At 54.6% G+C, this 19,951-nt stretch overlaps 1 protein-coding gene across 2 annotated transcripts; it reads right to left on the reverse strand.

The window, feature by feature from the left end:
• Positions 1–1,924: 1,924 nt before the first annotated feature.
• On the reverse strand, positions 1,925–16,249 carry CARD19 (caspase recruitment domain family member 19). Of its 2 annotated transcripts, none has more exons than XM_070590073.1 (6): positions 16,034–16,249; positions 6,295–6,437; positions 4,337–4,490; positions 3,042–3,101; positions 2,769–2,840; positions 1,925–2,201 (listed from the first exon to the last, which is right to left on the reverse strand). In XM_070590073.1, exons 1-6 carry the CDS (start codon positions 16,038–16,040, stop codon positions 2,086–2,088), a joined length of 552 nt encoding a protein of 183 aa, XP_070446174.1. In that variant the 5' UTR covers positions 16,041–16,249; the 3' UTR covers positions 1,925–2,085. The 2 variants fall into 2 exon arrangements, with proteins under 2 accessions (XP_070446174.1, XP_070446173.1); XM_070590072.1 differs by having other exon boundaries at positions 6,295–6,432; positions 15,849–16,164.
• Between the last annotated feature and the right edge of the window lie 3,702 nt (positions 16,250–19,951).

Here is a 19,951-nt window from a genome sequence, read left to right on the forward strand (position 1 = left end):
GGGGAGTGGGCAGGCTCACCATGTCCCTCACCCTGGACCCCAAGCAAGGTCAAGAGAGACTCCGCACGGGCACAGCCATTGGGGGCCCCGTTATGCCCACCTGGCTTAGGGCCGCACCTGTGTCCTCACCACTGAGCACTGGCAACTGAACCAGCTCCACCCAGTGGGGGACTGTCCCAGAGAGAGGCATGCATCAGCTGTGACTTCCAGAGAGCGGTAAATTTTCACTTTGTGAGTGGAGCCATTTCCAGCAAACCACACTTTCACCGAAGGGGCTGTGCTCAAGGGGCAGTGCCCAGTCGTGTCCCATTGGATGGATGGGCACACCAAGGCTCAGAGTCTGGAGACACGCGCCCAGGTCCTGCAGCTCAGGGTGGAAGAGCGTGGTCAGCCCTACCGTCCTGCGGTGTCCAGGCAGGCGAGGCTCGCGGTAGGGCTCCCTTGCCCTCACCCTTACTGCTCCAACTGGGCACGGGGGTGGGCACCGTGCCCAGAGCTGATTCCTCTGCCCATCTTGTCTCCCTCCCACGTGCCCCACGAGCCTGAGACCCGGCAGCAGAGCCCTTCCAGGACCCAGCGGCGTTTCCCTCCTGGAGTCAGCCTGCCCTGGCGCCTCCGGAAATCCCCGTGGGAAACGCAAACTCATGATGACATGACTCTTAGGTTGACAAATATGTTTCTGTTTCCCCAAAAAGAGGCTGTAGAGAAGGAGCCGACAAGGGGAGGCAATCAGGAGAGGGGCCCGTCGGGCAGCCTGTCCCTTGTGTGTGTGTATGTACCCGTGGGGAGGGCAGAGGGAACCCCACTCTTGGCGGCCGTGTGGTCCCGGGCTCTGAGCCTCAGCTCCTCCTCTGCTGTGAGGTGGTGACAGGGCCCCACACAGAGGATGGCGCTGTGTAGTCATAGCCTGCAGGGGGGCTGTGGGCATCCACCGGCCCGGTGCCGGGGACTGGCCAGTCACAGGGCCCCCAGGGGTCTGACCGCAGGCGCCAAGGGCAGAGCACCAGGCCCCTGGGACTAGTGAGCTCACCTTCTCACGTCCACAAGGGAGGGACATTTCCACGATGGGATCCTGAGTCTGAGGCCAGAAGGTCGAAGGGGCACTGTGGCCCGTGTTCCCAAGACGAGGACAAGGGGCCCAGTGCAGCCAAACCCCAGATTGGGGAATGAGGAGCCAGAGCCCAGGAACTCGGACAGCACAATGACGTTTTCATCTCTAAAAGTTCTAGAAAGTTCTGTGGACTGTTTTGTTCTGTCTCGATCTCTTTCCCTCTGGGATCCAGGACAGGACTGTGTTCATTTCCAGGCTCTGACGGTACTTACTATACTCCTGTGAGCCTGCGAACCCGCCCCAGACCCCCGAGCCCATCCCAGGTCTGCAGAGCCAGGCAGGGGCTGGGACCGAGGTGCCAGCTCTGGTAACTGAATGGGGCCAAGGGAGCCGGTGGGGGGAGGGGTCCTCCTCGGGATGTGTCACAGGAAAGGAACGAGGTCACATGCCAGTCCCCCTTTCCTGGCTGAGTGACCTCCCCTCTCGGCCTGTTTCCTCATCAGGAAATCGGGGACAGCAGCTCCCACCTGCTGGGGCTCCTGTGAGAAATCAAGTTAACCCCCGTGGCACCGGGCATCACAGGGTGTGTGGCTGGCGCCCCTACGTCCACGGCCCATGCTCCCCATGGGGCTGGGGCTGGGGAAGGAGAGGCAATGGGCAGAGCTCGAGGTGGGGAGGCAGGAGCTCAGGAGAGAAGCAGCAGGAGGGCCATGGACGGAGGGCAGAGGGACGTCTGGGGGATAGTGAGGTGGGGGAACATCTAGGGGTGGGCGTGGGGGGATGGCAGGGGTGGGTGGCCTGAGCAGCAGGCTGGACACAGGACACCAAGAGCCCTCAGGGTCAGTGTCAGAATCATCCAGAAAACACTCCTGAGAAGGGACAAGACTCGAACATTTAATATCATTGAGCACCTTTATGAGGCGAAGGTGAAGTGCTTCTTACACAAGTTATAAATAGTGAAAAATAAGCATTTAGAAAAAAAGCAGGCTCCTGGGCGGCGTTCTTTGGTGGGCGATGGGTGGGCCTGGGGTCTGTCAGAGCCCCCCCAGGTCGTCTGTGAGGAAGGTCAGCAGGAAGCGGCTGACGTGCCTGTCGATGATGACAGGGGAGAAGCCCAGGACGCGCCGGGACCCCGGCAGCACCTTGGGGTCTGCAAGACAAGGGGTCTCAGAACTGCCACCACAGCACCTCCTCCCGGCCTCATGGCATCGCCAGCCCCACACCTGAGGGACAGGTCCCCCAACCACGCGGGCCTGCTCGGCAGTGGCTCCCCAGGACCTCGACAAGCTCAGTGTGGCAGGAAAGGGACAGCAAGGCCACCATGCTGGGCCGCAAGGAGGGGGCCTTGGCTGGGTCCTCTCGTCCAATGGGGGTACCCCAGACTGCGGGGTGCCCTATTCTAGACCCCATGTGGGGCAGGGCCTCCTAACCCCAGAGCCCCAGCTGCACCCCTCCTCCTGCAAAGGACTGTCACTCTGACCCCTGGGGTTGGTGGCCACTCAGGGCTGGGCCTGGTCGCTCCGGCCCCACACCCCCTACCTGTCCCGTGTCCTGCAAGGGGGCCCCTGCCACAGCCCCACTGTGCAGGTGAGGTGTGGGGAGGCCGGGGACTCGGGGCCTTCCTGCAGAGCCGAGTAAGCAGCGAGCCCGGGCACGTGGGGGCTGGGGGCAGCAGGCCCAGGGTGGGGGCCCCTCTCCTGGGGTCGGGGGCACGCACCTGGAGGGCAGCAGTAGAGGAGCAGCGCCAGCCCTGCGGCCAGGCCGAGGCAGGCCAGGAAGGCCACGGGTCCTGGGGAGACACGTGCGTGAGCGGCTGCCCAAGCCCGGAGGGGGGAAGGTCAGCCTGGCGGGGATGCCCCCAGCGAGCACCCTGGGGGGTCTGTCCAACGGGAAGCCAGGAACAGAGCCCGACTTGGAGTGGAGAAGCCCCCGCGGTGGAGATGGAGCCCTGGGTTGGGGGGCAGGGGTGGAGGACGCGGGAGGCGGTTACCCCTGTCACTGAGTTCGCCACTTGCAGCGCCCGAGTCTAGCTCTGTGCAATCTGAGTCCTCTGGAAACAAAATCACAGAGCACGGTTAGTCGGCAGCCAACGGCGAAGGCGGTGCCCTGGCTGCAGGAACCAAGGGGGCTGCCAGGACCCCCGGGGAGCCCCCAGGTCCCCAGGCAGGGCTGGACCAGGCTGTGCGGCACCGAGCCCTCCACGGGGCTGCATTTGGGGAGTCAGTGCCAGCGCTGGGGAGGGGACCCTGTGACCAGACTCGCGGAACCCTGCAGTTTTGGGTCTTTGCCTTTTGTCCACTTCCTGGGACCTGGAGAGCCACGGGGTGGGGGACCATCGTTCCCTGGCAGCCACGAGGCACCAAAGGCAGCATGAATATCTGCCTGTCCAAAGTCTGAGCACATCCACATGAGGGCAGGGGGCCCCCCTCTCCCCAGACCTCCCGGGGGCTCCCCAGCCAGCCAACTGCTGGCCGGCCCTGAGGGCACCAGGGAACCCAGAAGGTGCTTGACTCCCACCAGGGCTGTGGGGCCCCGACAGCTGGCGTGAAAGGACCACCCCGTGCCAGAGCTCAGGGCTCAGTCCTGCTGGCCTGTCCTCGGGGTCAGAGACGCTGTCCCCGGGCCGGGCTGAGTGGCCTGGGGTCAGCCACTCCCATTCCTTGTCCCTTGGGGTCTCCAGCCTCTCGAATGTGAGGATCAAGGGACAGCCACCACTCTTCCTGGGGACCAGGGCACAGGGGCCTCAGGACTGAGCTGCCATCCCCTCTGCACCTCCCCTTCCCCATCCCAGCAGCTCAGAGGATCCTGCAGGACTCATGTGCCTCCTAGGCCCAAGGGCAGAACCCTCTAGACCCAAATGCACGTGCCCTTGACCAGCCATTCATGCCTGAGACTGTTCCACAGAAACACCCACACGCTGTGGTCCAGCTGGGGGAGGGGTGGACGCAACCTCGGTACTCCCCGCAAGGGTCAGTTCACACAGGCGGGCACCACCCACAGCTGGGAGCTGCTGACATCAGAAGTGCAAGGATGCCCAGCTGCACCAGTTACAGAGGGGAGGGGCAGAGCCCCATGGACGTGATGCGCCTTCTGTGCAAAAACTGGCACAAGAGACCGAGATAGAGGTGGAGAGACAGGGACACAGAGAGAGACGGGGAGAGACACCTGCGCCGCCCCGAACACCCTCTCCTCTCTCTGGGGGCCACTCGAGACCCGGGCAGAGGTGGTCTCTGGCGAGGGCCCGAGTGGGTGGGGTCGAGGCCTGGGGACCAGCCGCGCACTTACGCAGGGCGTGCCGGCTGGGCAGATGGCTGTGCAGGGGCTGGGCGTGGATGTACAGGGCGCGGTAAAACTCCTGGCAGTCCCGCTCACCGCTCCGCTGCAGGTGGCCCAGGAGGTCGCAGAGCCGCATGCGCAGGGACGCCTTGGGGCTCCGGAACTGGGGACGCAGGGGCGCAAGGAAGGTCAGGTGGGAGGGGCCGGGCCCAAGGCGGCTGTGGGGCAGCTGGGACTCCGGCTTCCAGGTGGGGGGCGACGCCTGGCCTGCCACCTGGGAGCTCGGCACACCTGGGAGGAGGCGGCGACGGAGCCACATTCACATTCACAGCACACACCACCCTTGCACTCCCTGTGGAGGCCAGAGGTCACCAAGAAAGATGGCAGCGACATTATTCCAAGTGTGGCGACTTAGCGGCTTGCTGTGTGACTTCAGCAAGTCGCTTCACCCCTAAAATTCGGTTTCCTGATTTGTAAAAAGGCAATAAGAAACCCACACAGTGGGCTCATCACAGACAACCAGTGAGGTGACGGCATGATAACTTCTTGTAGTTTACAGTCTAGAGGAATATGACTCAAGTATTTAAAAAACAATTCAGGGTCAAGGAGAAAAAATCTGATTCTTTTGACGCGTGTAACTGAGAAAGGTGTGGTTCTAAAGGTCGGTGGACAGGGCTCTTGGTATTGACACTCCAGGACCTGGAAGCCGTGGCCCCGTGCTGCCACCTGGTGGCAGCGTACCATTCTACATGGAACACGAGCTGAACCACAGAAGTGCAGAACTTACAAAGCGGACTGTGGCAGGGGCCAGGTACCTATGAAGAGAGGCATGTGTGGGTATGTGTAGTTTCCTTTTCCTTGTAGAAACGTCTGGAACTTCAAACTTTTTTACAATGGACGTATATTAGACTCTTAATTACAAGATATAAATTTGAGCCCTTTTAAACCTACTGTACTGCTTTCATAACTTGAGAAGCGTCTGGGCTAGGAGCAAGGCTCATGTGGACTCCAGTTCTGTCAGGGATCAACCTCACCCATCCCCAAGAGAGGGCCCAACCATCCGGACGGCCCTGCATGTGGCACTGTCACCCTGTGCCAAGGGAGGAATCTGCAGCTCCCAGAAGGAAGGGCTCACTCAGTCACCCAGCTGGGAGGCAGGCTGCTCTCTGGCACCCACACTCCACCCCTCGGGGAGCCAGACACGTGCTGGGCAATCTCACCCAGGGCCCCGACCAGGAGGGGCTGGTCCCACCCCAAAGGTGCACATTCTGCACCTTCAGAAGAGGTGGAGTGAAGAGCCCTGTACCTCAGGGGTGGAGCCTGGCCTGTACCCCTGCCCCAGCCTCCTCCCCTCCCCCTGCTCCCTCTCCCACCTCAGCCCTCCTCCTGCCCCCTCCCTCCTCACCTCCCCTGCTCCCCCTCCCACCCCAGCCTTCTCGCCCCCTTCCTCCTCACTTCCTCCTGCTCCTCCCCCTCCTAACCCAGTCCTCCCCTTCCTAACCCAGCCCTCCCCCTGCTCTCTTCCTTCACCTTCCCCTGCTCCCTCCCTCACCTTCCCCCGCTTCCCCTCCTACCCCAGCCCTCCCCCTGCTCCCCTCCGGCCTCACCTCCCCCCTGCCCTCCTCCCTCACCTCTCCCTGCTTCCTCTCCCACCCCAGCCCTCCCCCCTGCCCTCCCTCCTCACCTCCCCTCACTCCCCTCCCTCCTCACCTCTCCCTGCCCCCTCCCTCCTCACCTCCCCCGGCTCCTCCTCCCAGGTTTGTGGCGTGCTGTCATGTGTTGTCTCCTGTGATTCCCCCCAGCACCTCCCGATGACATATGAAGACACTGAGGCTCAGAGAGCTGATGTTCTGGATCCAAGGGCACCCCCAGGAGACAAGCTTCCACCTCGGAGCTGTCCTGCCTCCCGCTCTCTCCAGCCCAGAAAGGAGGGGCAGGAGAGCAGCCTCTGGCCCACCCCTCGGCACCTTTTCCGCGTCCTTGTTGCTGAGGATCTGGGGGTAGTAGCGGTTCAGCTGGAGGATGATCCTGTCCACCTGCTGCTCACTCAGGCGCCCAGGGCCCGTGAGGAAAGGCGTGTCCTGGACCAGGCGGTCACAGTAGGTCTGCTCTGAAACAGAAGCAGAGAGTGCAGAGGGCATGAGCCAGCGTGGCCTGAAGAGGGAGTGGCGAGTTCCACACACAGGACGTGGCGTTGGCGCAGACCCCTCCCAGCAAGGCATTCCAGCACACGGGAGGCGCACTCACTGCAAACAGCTGGACAACTGCTGACATCCTAGCCCCGTGGGCTTGGCACACAGCTCAGAGCCCCGGGGCCTCCGGGGCCTCCTGACCCCTCGCCAGAAGATGGGGATGGGGGTGGGGCGGCAAGAATGGTCCAGAGTTCTGAAAAGCAGAGCGGAGCCTCTGGGCTCTCTCTTCTGCACCTGAGAGCTTCCCACAGAAAATAAACTCAGAGAGGCCGAGGGCCGCTGCCCACGGGTCCCCGCAGGGCCCTCTGGAAATAGCCAGGCCTGAGGAAGGGCAAAGGGCAGGCAGGATTGCAGAGGAGTCAAGCTTTGTATATAATTGAAGTTGGTATCAATTCAAATTAGACAGTTATAACTTTAGAACGTTACAAGTAATCCTCATGGTAACCACAAGAAATATGTCCACAGAATATACACGAACCCAAATCAAAATGGGGGCCAGCCCAGTGGTGTAGTGGTTAATTTCATGCGCTCCACTTCAGCGGCCTAGGATTTGTAGGGTCGGATCCCGGGCATGGACCTACACACCACTCATCAAGCCATGCTGTGGCAGTGTCCCACATAAAATAGAGGAAGATGTTAGCTCAGTGACAATCTTCCTCACAAAAAAAAGAAAAGAAAAACGTCTTACCACAGAAAATCAACTAAACACAAAAGCAGTACTAGAAGAAATGAAGGACTTTAGGCTACAAGACGTACAAAAGACAAACAGCACAAAGGCAGCACAGTTAGTCCTCGCCTAAATGTAAATGGAGTCAACTCTCCAACCAGGAGACAAGATCAGCAGAATGGACTTGCGATACTGTGATTTACAATAAGAAACACAGACTTGGTCTTCATCCCACTTCCTGGCACACAGTTTCTAAAACCCTTGGAACTTCCTAAGTGCTAAGAGCCAGGGGAAAGGGTATCTTTTGTTACTCATAACGAGCCCCGAGCCCCATTCAACTTCATCTGAGTGTGTGTTAATGAGGCGACTTCTGCAAAGCCCCTAAATAACCACAGGCTGGGAGCTGGTCACCAGGAACCAACCCCAGGATGGGAGGGGTGGGACTTTCGGCCCTCTGCATCCCCCCACCCCCAGCCTCCCAGGAGGGCAGAGGGGCTGGAGGTTGAATCAATCCCCAATGGCCGATGATTTAACCAGTCACATCTACATAATGAAGACTCCATAAAAACCCAAAGGACAAGGTGGTGCACTTGCGGTCAGTGAACACGTGCAGGTGCTAGGAGGGCGGCCCACCTGGGAGGGGCATGGATACTCTGCGCCCCTTCCCACAGGCCTGCCCTGTGCATCTCTTCCAGCTGGATGTTCATCTGTATCCTTTGAAATATCCTTCTAATAAATCGGCAATAGTAAGTAAAGTGTTTCCCTTAGTTCTGGGAGCTGTTCTAGCAGACGACCAAACCTGAGGAAGGGGTGTCATGAGTCAATCAGAAGCTGGCTCAGTTCAGCTGACAACCTGAACCTGTAACTGGCATCTGAACTGGAAGCAGTCCTGCGGGACTGAGCCCTCAGCCTCTGGATAGACAGTGTCAGACTGAGTTAAATTGTAGGACCCCCAGGTGGTGTCCACGGAGAACTGGAGAATTGCTTGGTGGGGAGGAAAATCACACACTTTGTGACCAGAAGTGTTAGAAGTATGAGTGTGTGTGTGTAGGAGTAGAAGAGAAAAAGAGTTTTTTTCCTCTCAGGATTGGAAAAAATAAGACTCAACTATATGGTATCTTCAAAAGACTCACTTTAGATCCGAAGACACAAATAGGCTGAAAGTAAAAGAACGGAGAAAGCTATTCCATGCAAATAGTAACCAAAAGACAGCTTAGTGGCTATAGTCATATGAGAAAGAACAGATACTAAGTAAAAAACTGTTAAAGAGACAAAGAAGCACATTATATGTTAATAAAAGAGTAAATTCACCAGAAGATATAACAAACATGTGCACCAAATATCAGAGACCCAAGATATATGTAGCAAACACTGGCAAAACCGAAGGGAGGAACAGACAGCCTCACAATAATAGCTGGAAACTTTAATACCCCATTTTCAGTAACAGAACAACCAGACAGCAGATCAGTAAGGAAACAGAGGATGTGAACAGCCTCACAAACCAACGCTACCTAACAGACACGTACAGAACACTCCACCCGACAGCAGCAGAATATACGTTATCCTCAAGTGCACAGGGAACATTCTCCAGGATAGATCACAAAACAAGTCTGGCCACAAAACAAGTCTTAATAGATTTTAAAAGACTGAAATCATACAAAAGATCTTTTCTGATCACATGGAATAAAGCTAGAAATCAATAACAGAAAGAACACTGGAAAATACACAATTACATGGAAATTAAACAACCAATGGATCAAGGAAGAAATCATGAGGGAAACTAATACCTTGAGACAAATGAAAATAAAAACACAGAATACCAAAACTTAAGGAATGCAGTGAAAGCAGTGTTGAGAGAGAAATTTACAGCTGTAAACGCATTAAAAAAGAAGAAAGATCTCAAACCAGTAACTTAATGTTCCACTTAAGGAACTACAAAAGGGAGAGCAAACTAAACCCAAAGCTGGCAGAAGGGGACATCATGAAGGCCAAAGTGAAGACAGACGCAACAGAAAACAGAAAATCAGAAAAAATCAACAAAACCAACAGCTGGTTCTTTGAAAAGATCAACAAAATTGACAAACTGTTAGCTAGAGCGACAAAGAAAAAAAGAGAGAAGACTCAAACTACTAACATCAGAAATGAAAGTGGGACCATTACTGCCAATTTTACAGAAATAAAAAGGAGCATAAGAGAATACTATGAACATTGTACGCCAACGAACTAGACAACTTAGATGACCTGGACACAATTCTAAAAACACAAAATCTACCAAAACTGAATCATGAGGAAATAGAAAATCTGAATAGACCTATAACTAGTAAGGAGATTAAATCAGTAATCAAAATTGTCTCAACATATAAAAGCCCAGGACCAGATGGCTTTGCTAGTGAATTCTACCAACACTTAAAGAATTAACACCAATTCTTCTCAAACTCTTCAAAAAAATTGGAAAGGAGGGAACACTTACTTCCTAACTCATTGTTTGAGGCCAGCAGTACCCTGATACCAAAGCCAGACAAGGACACTCTGAGAAAAGAAAACTACAACCAACATCCCTTATGAACATCAATGCAAAAATCCTCCACAAAATATTAGAAAATTGAATACAGCAAAATATTAAAAGGATTATATATCATGACCAAGTGGGATTTATTCATGGACTGCAAGGATGGTTCAACATATGAAAATCCATCAACGTAATACACCACGTTAATAGAACAAAGGGGGAAACACACACGATCATCTCAAGGGATGGAGAAAAAGCATTCGACAAAATTCAACACTATTTCTTGATTAAAGAAAAAAAATTAGGAATAGAAGAAAACCTCCTCAACATGATAAAGGTCATATAATAAAAGCCTACAGAAAATATCATTGTGAATGGTGAAAGACTAAAAGCTTTTCTAAGATCAGACAAGGCTACCCACTCTCACCACTTCTATTTGACACAGTACTGGAAGTTCAACAGATAAATTAGGCAAAAAAAGGAAATAAAAGGCATCCAAATTGAAAGGAAGAAGTAAAATTATCTGTTTGCAGATGACTGACATGATCTTATATATAGAAAATGCCTCAGATTTTTAAAAAACAACTGTTAGAGGGAATTCAGCAAAGTAGCATGATACCAAATCAACACACAAAAATCAGTTGCATTTCGAGCCAGCCCTAACGACCTAATGGTTAAAGTTCGGCGTGCTCTGCTTCGGCGGCCTGGGTTTGGTTCCCAGGCGTGGAACCACACCACTCATCTGTCAGTAGCCATGCTGTGGCAGCAGCTCACACAGAACTAGAAGGACTCACAACTAAAATGTACAACTATGTACTGGGGCTTCAGGGAGAAAAAAAACAGAGGAAGATTGGCAACAGATGTTAGCTCAGAGCGAATCTTCCCAAGAAAAAAAAACAGTGTTCTGGGGCTGGCCTGGTGGCACAGTGGTTCACATGTTCCACTTTGGCAGCCCGGGGTTTGCAAGTTCAGATCCCGGGTATGGACCTATGCACCGCTTGTCAAGCCATGCTGTGGCGGTGTCCCACATATAAAGTACAGGAAGATGGGCACAGATGTTAGCTCAGGGCCAGTCTTCCTCAGCAAAAAGAGGAGGATTGGCAGTGGATGTTAGTTCAGGGCTAATCTTCTTCCAAAAAAAAAGGGTTCTATAGTCAGTCCATTTTAAAAAAAAATCAGTTGTATTTCTATACACAAACAATGAACAATCCAAAAAAGAAAATAAGAAAACAATTCCATTTACAATAATGTCAAAAAGAATAAAATATTGGGGCTGGCCCGGTGGCACAGTGGTTAAGTTCGCACATTCCGCTTCAGTGGCCTCGGGTTCAACAGTTCAGATCCCAGGTGCAGAACTATGCACCACTTGTCAAGCCATGCTGTGGCAGGCATCCCACATATAAAGTAGAGGAAGATGGGCACAGATGTTAGCTCAGGGCCAGTCTTCCTCGGCAAAAAGGGGAGGACTGGTGGCAAAGCTAACCTTCCTCAAAAAAAAAAAAGGAATAAAATATCGAGCCGGCCCTGATAGCCTCACAGCTAAAGTTCAGTGCACGCCACTTCGGCAGTCCAGGTTCAGTTCCCCAGCGTGGAGCAACACCACCCATCTGTCAGCAGCCATGCTGTGGCAGTGGCTCACACAGAAGAACCAGAAAGACTTACCACTATATACAAGTATGTACGGGGGCTTTGCAGGGGAAAAAAGGAAAAAAGGAGGAAGATTGGCAACAGACGTTAGCTTAGGGGGAATCTTCCCCTGCAAAAAAAAAATAAAACAAAATAAAATATTTAGGAATAAATATAACCAAGGAAGTGAAAGAGTGGTACAGTGAAAACTACAAAACATTGCTGAAAGAAATTAAAGAAGACCCAAACAAATGGAAAGACGTCCCAAGTTCATGGACTGGAAGGCTTAATATTGCGAAAATGATAATCCTATCAAGGTGATCTACAAATTCAATGTAATCCCTATTCAAACCCCAATTTTTTTTTTCTTTTAGCAGAAATAGAAAAACTCATTCGAAAATTCATATGGAATCTCAAGGGACTTTCATAGCAAAAACAATTCTGAAAAGGAAGAACAAAGTTGGAAGACTCACACTTTCTGATTTCAAAACTTACTGCAAAGCTACAGTAATCAAAACAGGGTGGTCCTAATATAAGGACAGACATATCCACCAATGGAACAGTAGAGACAATAAACCCTAGTTTGTGGTTTGTGTTGTTGTTGAGTTGCAGGAGTTCTTTATTCCAGAAATAAACCCTAGTTTGAATGGTAAAAAAAAAAGAGAGAGAGTCAAAAGAAAACCCATACAATGGGAGAAAATATTTATAAATCATACATCTGATAAGGGATTAATATCCAGAATATATAAGGAACTCCTACACCACAACAAAAAACCCCCAAGCAATCCAATTCAAAAATGGGCAAAGGACTTGAATAGGCATTTCTCTAAAGAAGATATACAAATGACTACTAAGCACATGAAAAGATGCTTAACATCACTAGTCATTAGGGAAATGAAAATCAAACCACAATGAGATCCCACTTCACACTCATTAGTGTGATATATATGGACGAGGATGTAGAGACATTGGAACTCTCATGCGCTGCTGGTGGGCACGTAAAACGGCACAGCCACTGTGGAAAACAGTACAGCAGTTCTGGGGAAAGGCAAACAGAGTTATTACATGACCCAGCAATTCCACTTTTCGGTACAGATCCAAAAGAACTGAAAGCAAGGACTGAGATACTTGCATACCCATTTTCATTGCAGCATTAGTCACAATAGTCAAAAGGTAGAAATAACCCAAAAGTCCACGGACAGATGAATGGATAAAACAAACCCGGTATATACACAAAATGGAGTATTACAGAGCCATAAAAAGGAATGAAATATTCAAATACATGGATGAACCTTGGGAACATTATGCTCAGTGAGATAAGTCAAACACAAAAGGACAATGTCGTATGATTCCACTTAGGTAAAATACCTAGCATGGGCACATTCTAGAGGCAGAAAGTAGAATAGTGATTACCAGGAGCTGAGAACAGGGGAGAAAGAGGAGTTACTGTTTAACAGGGGCAGAGTCTCTCTTTCGGATGATGAAAAAGCTCTGGAAATGGATAGTGATGATGGTTTCACAACATCGTGAATGTATTTAATGCCACTGAAATGGTTAAAATGGTAAACTTTATGTTCTGCATATTTTACCACACACACAAAGTGAATGGATAATTAAACTGTGGCTCATCCATACAATGAAACATAATTCAGTGATAAAAAGAAAAGACCTATGAAATCTGAAAAGATAGGTAAGAAACTTACGTGAATATTGCTAAGAGTAAAAGAAGCCAATTCGAAAAGGTTACATACTACGTATGATTCCAACTATACAATATTCCAGAAAACGCAAAACTATGGAGACAGTAAAAGGGTCGGTGGTCGACGGGGGTTAGGGAAGAGGGAGGGATGAATAGGCGGAGTACAAAGGATTTAGGGCAGTGAAACTAATCTGTATGATACTGTAATGGTGGATCTAGGACATTATGCACTTTCTAAAACTCACAGAACGTACAGCACGAGGAGTGAACCACACCGTGAACCACGGACTTCAGTTAGTAATAACGCATGCACAGTGGTTCATCAGTCGTAACAAAGGCACCACACCAAGGCAAGACGCTGAGGACAGAGGACACTTGGTGGGGGTGGTATGGGACCCTCTGTGCTATGTGCTCAATTTTCTGTAAACAAAACTGCTCTAAAAGTAAAATCTATTAACTAAAAAGAAATATTATTTGGAAACTCCATTGTTGAATTTTAATGAACAAATGGGGGTCACGTGAAAGCAGATGAATCTGTGGGTCAGTGCTGGGGCGATCTCTTGACATCCAGACTTTCCGCCCCTCTAACTGACACACTTATTAACTGTGCACTTAGCTGCATCATGTCTGTTCCCGGCCAGGCTCACAAGGGCAGGCCAGAGGCTATCCTGTCTAGTGCTGCCTCCCCACCGTGTGCACCTGTGCACAGGAGCGGCACACAGTAGGTGCTCACTAAAGATTTCTGGAATGCATGGACATAGGCCCAAGGCCCAGGGGCAAGGGCTGTCAGTGGATGGCAGCCAGCACCCTGCAGCAGCTCCTCCGCCCTGAGGGCCACTAGCCAAGCAGGCCCTGCAGGCCTCTGCTGCCCAGCCATGAGTCACCTGGCACAGCGGCATGGCACAACACAGCAGCACGGCGAGGCGGCACTGCCTGGGGGCCAAGGCTCCAGGCTTTGCCACACCCTGTGCTTCCTGTAGTCGCTGTGAGCTGTGTACACAAACCACACCCGGATGGCCACTTGGAGGCATGAAAAAGCACGGAAAAGGAAACCAACCACCTTGGTCCTGGGTCCTGATGAACAGTCTTTGCCGGGTTTTATAGAATAAAGGAAGAGGAACGCTCTGGCACAAAACTCACCAGGCTCTGCCAGCTCCCTTCACGAAGCCCCATCTCCCCGACCTCTTTGCCCAGCTGCACCACAGGCCCCCAACCTGTTATCCTGGCCTGGCACTCAAGGCCCTGTGGGAGCTGGACCATCTGCTCTCACCTGGCCCCCGACGTCCTTGAGCCATGGGGGCTGCACCGTACTGCCTGGGACCCCTGCCAGGGGCCAAGAAGACCTGTCCCTGTGGTTTCCACCTGACTAACTCGTGCTCAGCTTACTGTCCTCCCCTCAAGAGGCCTTCCTAAGTTCCCCTGACCCTGCCCCCCTGCAGTCCAGATGCTTGGGCCTCAGCTTCCCCTGCTGCCCCAGCACCCGCCCCGGCCTTGGCGTGGAGCTGAGACTGCTCACCCCCAGCACACCACACGGCAGGGATGCTTCCAGAGCAACAGGCACAGCTGCGGTGACCCCTCACCGGTGCTGGCCCTATGCAGACACCATCCCAGCCTCCAGGATGCACTGTGTCCCACACTTGCTCACCCTGCAGCCCACCATGGAAGCCCCAGAACTAGCACGAGGCGGGCCCCTGTCAGCACCCAGGGCCAGTGAGCCAGCAACGCCAAGCATGCAGCCTTGCACGGCTGCCCATCTGACCCCCAAGGCCTGCACTCTCTGGGCCTCAGTTCCACATCCCGAAAATGAAGGGCCATGAGGGAGGTCTCTAGAGGCCCAGCAGATGGCAGGAGGAAAGGTCATCAGGGGCCGGGCAGGACACAGGTCTAGTCTGGACTCTGCCACTGGGTTTTTGTTTCCTCATCCACACAGAGAGAACATTCCACGTGTCCCCCCATGGCAATTCTGGTTGGGCCGTGCCTGACATAGGGCCGCGCACACAGTAGGTGCTCAGAAACAGCAGCCCCAAATACAAAGGATTCAGAGAGACGACAGGGGAGCAGTTGGCAACTGCGGTCTCTTATGGACTAGGCTGGGATGCTGGTGTCCCAGAAGTCATCAGGTTCCAACCCACGAAATCCTATGCGTGCAGGACCCAGGCTGCAACTCCAGTGAGCTGTGGGGAGAGAGAAGAGGGACTTCTGGGGTCTCCCTGACCCCCTGGGCTACCCCTTGGTGAATTCTGCTCCACCAGGCAGAAGAGTGGGGCCCTCAGGAATAAGGCATGGCTTCTGGGAAGCCCCACAATCCCTGACCACCTTGCTATGGGATCTCGTCCGTCATCAGCCCATCACCCTAATGGGGCTTCTCCAACTGAGAAAGGTTCATAGAGCAGGGTCACTCTGCTGGGCTGGGCTCAGGAGGATGACGGGCAGGTCCTCAGTATAGAGAAGGTCTCAGAGGATGGCTGGGCTGGAGACCTCATCCTGGGAAAAGCACAAAGCCTTGGGGAGCCCAGTCTGGGTCCTTGATTCTCCTGGTCTATCGCCCCGGAAGGGTGTGGCCGGGGAGGGAGCACAGAGTCCCAAGGATGCCACACACGGCCCAGGAACACACGGCCTGCTGGGGCGTGGCGTCTACGGCTGAGGATGGAGCTTCTGGATCTCCCGCCAGGAGCCCAGGAGGACCGCAGAGCGCTCCCGGCCCGTTTTCACTTTCACCTCCCACTCTGTCAGGCTGCATGCCCACCCCAGCACCTCTGCACCCACAGATGCCTAGTGGCCCCCCGGCCCCCAGAACCCTCGTGGGCCCGACGGCGGCCCCCGCCTACCGCGCGGCCCCAGGCTGGTCGCCGCTCTGCCGTCGTCTCGCCGACAGGGAGGCGGTCGCGGGCAAGGTCACCAGGCCGCCGGCGAGGAGCGGCCCCGGGCGACGTGGGGGCAGCCAGTCCCTGGGGGCCACCGGGCCGCGCGCACGTCCAGGGACAGCAGACACCACCGGCCGGCCCGCGCTCACCTGTCATTGCGGCGGCACGGCGCGCCCGGCCGCCGCAGCCCGTCCTCCTGCCGCGGTCCACCTGTCAGTCTGTCCGTCTAGCCACCGCCCGCGGGCCCAGTTACCACCGCCCGCCTTGCTCGGCCCGCCCCATCCCGGAAGGCCCCGCCCCTGGCGCACGCGTCGTCGCCACGAGCAACCCTCCCGGCCCCGCCCGCGGTGAGCCCGCCCCTTCCCGGGAGGCCCCGCCCCCGGCGTACGCGACGTCGCCGGGAGCGCCCCAAGCCACGCCCCCGCTGAACCCGCCCCTTCTCGGGAGGCCCCGCCCCCGGCGTACGCATCGTCGCCACGAGCAACCCTCCCGGCCCCGCCCGCGCTGAGCCCGCCCCATCCCGGAAGGCCCCGCCCCCGGCGTACGCGACGTCGCCACAGAGCCCCGCCTCCGAAGCTACGGGCCTCCAAGCGCCTCGAGCCTCCCTCCCGCCGGGGTGGGATACTGAGTTCTCAGGAGGCCTTAGCTCCGGCCCTCACTGAGTCCCGCCCCCGCCGCCTGGACTTGGTCGCCACCTGAGCTGTAAGCCCTGTCATCCCACTACCGCTCGAGCCCCTCCCCTCCGGCGTCGGCTACGTCGCAACCGCCCCTCGCCCCGCCCCTCGCCCCAGCCCCGCCCCCGGCCCCGACGCCGTCTCCGCGACAGCCAGTGCGCACCTCCCGTTTGGCCCCGCCCACGACGCCACGCCCCACATTGGCCACGCCCCACATTGGCCCCTCCCCCCCCGCCCCCGGCGGCCGGGCTGTGGGTCCAGTTGGCCGGGCGCTGCCCGTCACGGTCCGCTGCTCTGCCCGGGGCCGCTGCGCCCCACGCCTGGAATGAGGAAACTGAGGCTCTGAGACAGGAAGTGACTTACCCAAGGACACGCCGGAGGTCAGGCCGTGGAGGGTACGGGGCCAGGCCTGGGGCAAGAGCCGGTGGGCGTACGGTAGCCCAGAGGGATTAGTGACCGGGGCGGTGCCGAGACAGTGACGTTCCCCAACCCGGGGGAGACTCGGACTCAGCGGGTGACTTGAGTGCGGCACTCCCGCATCCGCAAGAGGGGACACCAGCCCGCCGGTGTGACCCCGACTAGGAGGTCGTCTCACTTGCCTGAACCTGAGGGTTCCAATCTGTAAAGTGCGTCACCTCCAGCCGACCTCTCCTCCCTGGAGCCCCCGCCCCCTGCTGTCAGGAAGCCCCCAGCCCCAGACACGCGCGTGCGCACGGTCCCAACGCAGAACGGAGAGCGTGCGGGGAGGAAAGGGGCCTTCTCCGGCAGCCACAGAGTCGGTTTGTGCCGCGTTCCCCCACTCGCCAGCTCTGATCTGAGATGCTGGGACCTGGACTGGGGCTCAAGCTCTGGGTTCACTTTCGGACAGCACAGGAACGCTCCACTCCCCAGGGGCCTGTCAACTTAAAAAGCAAATCTGCCTGTTACTTTATCTCAAAACGAGTTTATTCGGGAATAGCCCAAAGAATTGCAATTCAGGATGTGCATGCTCTGGCAGACCAGAGACAAATCCAGACAAAGCAGGAGAGCTGCCTTTATAGAGGAAAGGGGGAGCAGGGCTGGGCCGTCCTAAAGGAAAGGCCATTGGCGGGGAGTAACAGATCAGGGGGCCAGCGGCTTCTCATTGGCTGGGTTGTTGCCGGGTGGGAAGAGAAGGCTCCCTTCAGCAGGAAAGTAGTAGTACTTCCTGTCCGAGTTGCAAGCCTCTGTCTCTTCCTGTTTGGTGTAATTGACCATGTGTGATAGGGCGTGAGAGCTCCCCTTGCAGGCCTTCCTGACTCCAATTTAGTTGAGGTTCCTTTTATTAATTTCCACAATTGCATACATGTATGTGCGTGTACACGTGGGGGCCTTGGGAAGGTGTAACCGGCTGGTAGGCAACTGAAGGTGTCCTTTGTTGTGTTAACGAGGAGACTTTTGGAATGCTCCTAGGTCACCTAAGATGAGGGCTGGTTGCCGCGAGAACCAACCCTATAACTGGAGGGTTGGACGTTTCAGCCCCAACCCCTGACCTCTGGGGAGGCGACAGGGGCTCGGGGGAATTGATCACCAATGGCCAAGGCCTTAATCAAGCATGCCCATGTACTGAGGCCTCCATAAAAACCCCAAAAGGATGGGGCTTGGAGAGCTTCCAGGTTGGTGAACACGTGCAGATTTGGAGACAGTGGTGTGCCTACCTTGGCTTATGCATCTCTTCCATCTGGCTGTTCCTAAGTTATGTCCTTTTACAATAACTTGGTGATCTAGTCAGTAAACTGAGTTCCATTAGCCACTCTAGCAAATTAATTGAACCTGAAGAGAGGGTCTTGGGAACCTCTGATTTATAGCCAGTCAGTCAGAGGCACAGCTGAGAACCTGGACTTGCAACTGGCGTCTAAATTGGGAGGGGGGACAATCTTGTGGACTGAACCCTTAACCTGTGGGATCTGATGCCATCTCTGGGTAGATAGTGTCAGAATTGAGTTGAATTGTAGGACCTCCAGCTGGTGTCTGAGAATACCTTGTTGGATGTGTGGGGAAGCCCCCACTCCACACGTTGGAAACTGGGTGCTCAGAACACAAAAGACCAAGTGAAATGAGCCAGTCACAAAAGGACAAATACCGTAGATTCCACCTATATGACGGACCTAGAGGAGGCAAATTCATAGACAGAAAGTAGCATCATAGGTGCCAGGGGCTGGGGGTGGGAAAAATGGGGAGTTACTGTTTAATGGGGACAGGGTTTCATTTTGGGAAGATGAAAAAGTCCTGGAGATGGATGGTGGTGATGGTTGCACAATGGTGTGAATGTACTTAATGCCACTGAACTGTACCCTTCAAAATGGTTAAGATGTTAAATTTTATGTTATGTATATTTTACCACAATTACAATTTTTTTTTAAAAAAAGCAACCCTCTGGTAGCTGTGTGGCAAGTCACTTGGTGGGGGTTGGGGGGCTTGAGAGGAGGCTAGGAGGAGACCAGGAGATTCCTGCAGAGATCCAGGTGAGCAGAGGGGAGGCTGGAACCAGAGGGGTGGTTGTGGAGGAGGGAAGATGGGGTGGGTTCCGGATGGATTCTGAGGTTGAGCCAAAAGGACTTGCTGTGGGATGGGATGTGAGGTCCAAGAGAAAGTAGACTCGGGGTTCTTGGCCTGGGGGGTGGCGGGAGGGAGGGAGAGTCAGGAGTTCTCTGGCATGCTGAGTTCAGAAGTCTGACACATTTCAGTCTCCACTGCTCAGCCAACAAGGGATTGTTCTGGGCTCAGGCCTTAGGAAGCCCCTCTTCCTGTTTCTTGGGACCCTTACTCTTGAATCCCAGCCACCAGGCAGAAAGGACTCAGGCCACATGTGGTGTTTCCACCAAGAGCCCCAGCTGAAGTCCAGGACAACTAGCGTGAGCTGCCACACATGTGGGTGGAGAGGCCTCTAGAAGATTCCAGCCTGGCCTCTGCTAACTGCAGTCTCAGGGGAGATGCCCTAGCAAGAACCCACAGAACCAGGAGGGAGAGCGACAACATGGCAGCCGCAGTTTTAAGCCAATGAGTTTTGGGGTGACTCACTCTTCAGCAGTGGGAAAGGGACACATAAGTAACCAAATTGTTGAGGAATCCACTCACGAGGCCCAGTTTTTTCCCAACCACTACCCCCAACTGGGATGTTCTGCCTGGTAATGAGGTCCCCTCTGTGACATCTTGGCCTGATTCTGCTCAGCCACTTCTGGGGACAAGAAAAGCACGCTCCAGTATTTAGGGCTGACCGGTGTTTCTCTGATGACTTAGCTGTCAAAGCTACTGAAAACCACGGGCCTCGCCAGCACCATCTGTGAAAGAGCTGACACAGGCCTCAGAGGACATGGGTGACGAGAAGGATGGCATGGGACATGAGCTGTCCCCTCTCCTCTCGCACATGGGGGT

The sequence above is a fragment of the Equus przewalskii genome, chromosome 22, assembly GCF_037783145.1.
Source record: "Equus przewalskii isolate Varuska chromosome 22, EquPr2, whole genome shotgun sequence".
Classification (NCBI taxonomy): domain Eukaryota; kingdom Metazoa; phylum Chordata; class Mammalia; order Perissodactyla; family Equidae; genus Equus; species Equus przewalskii.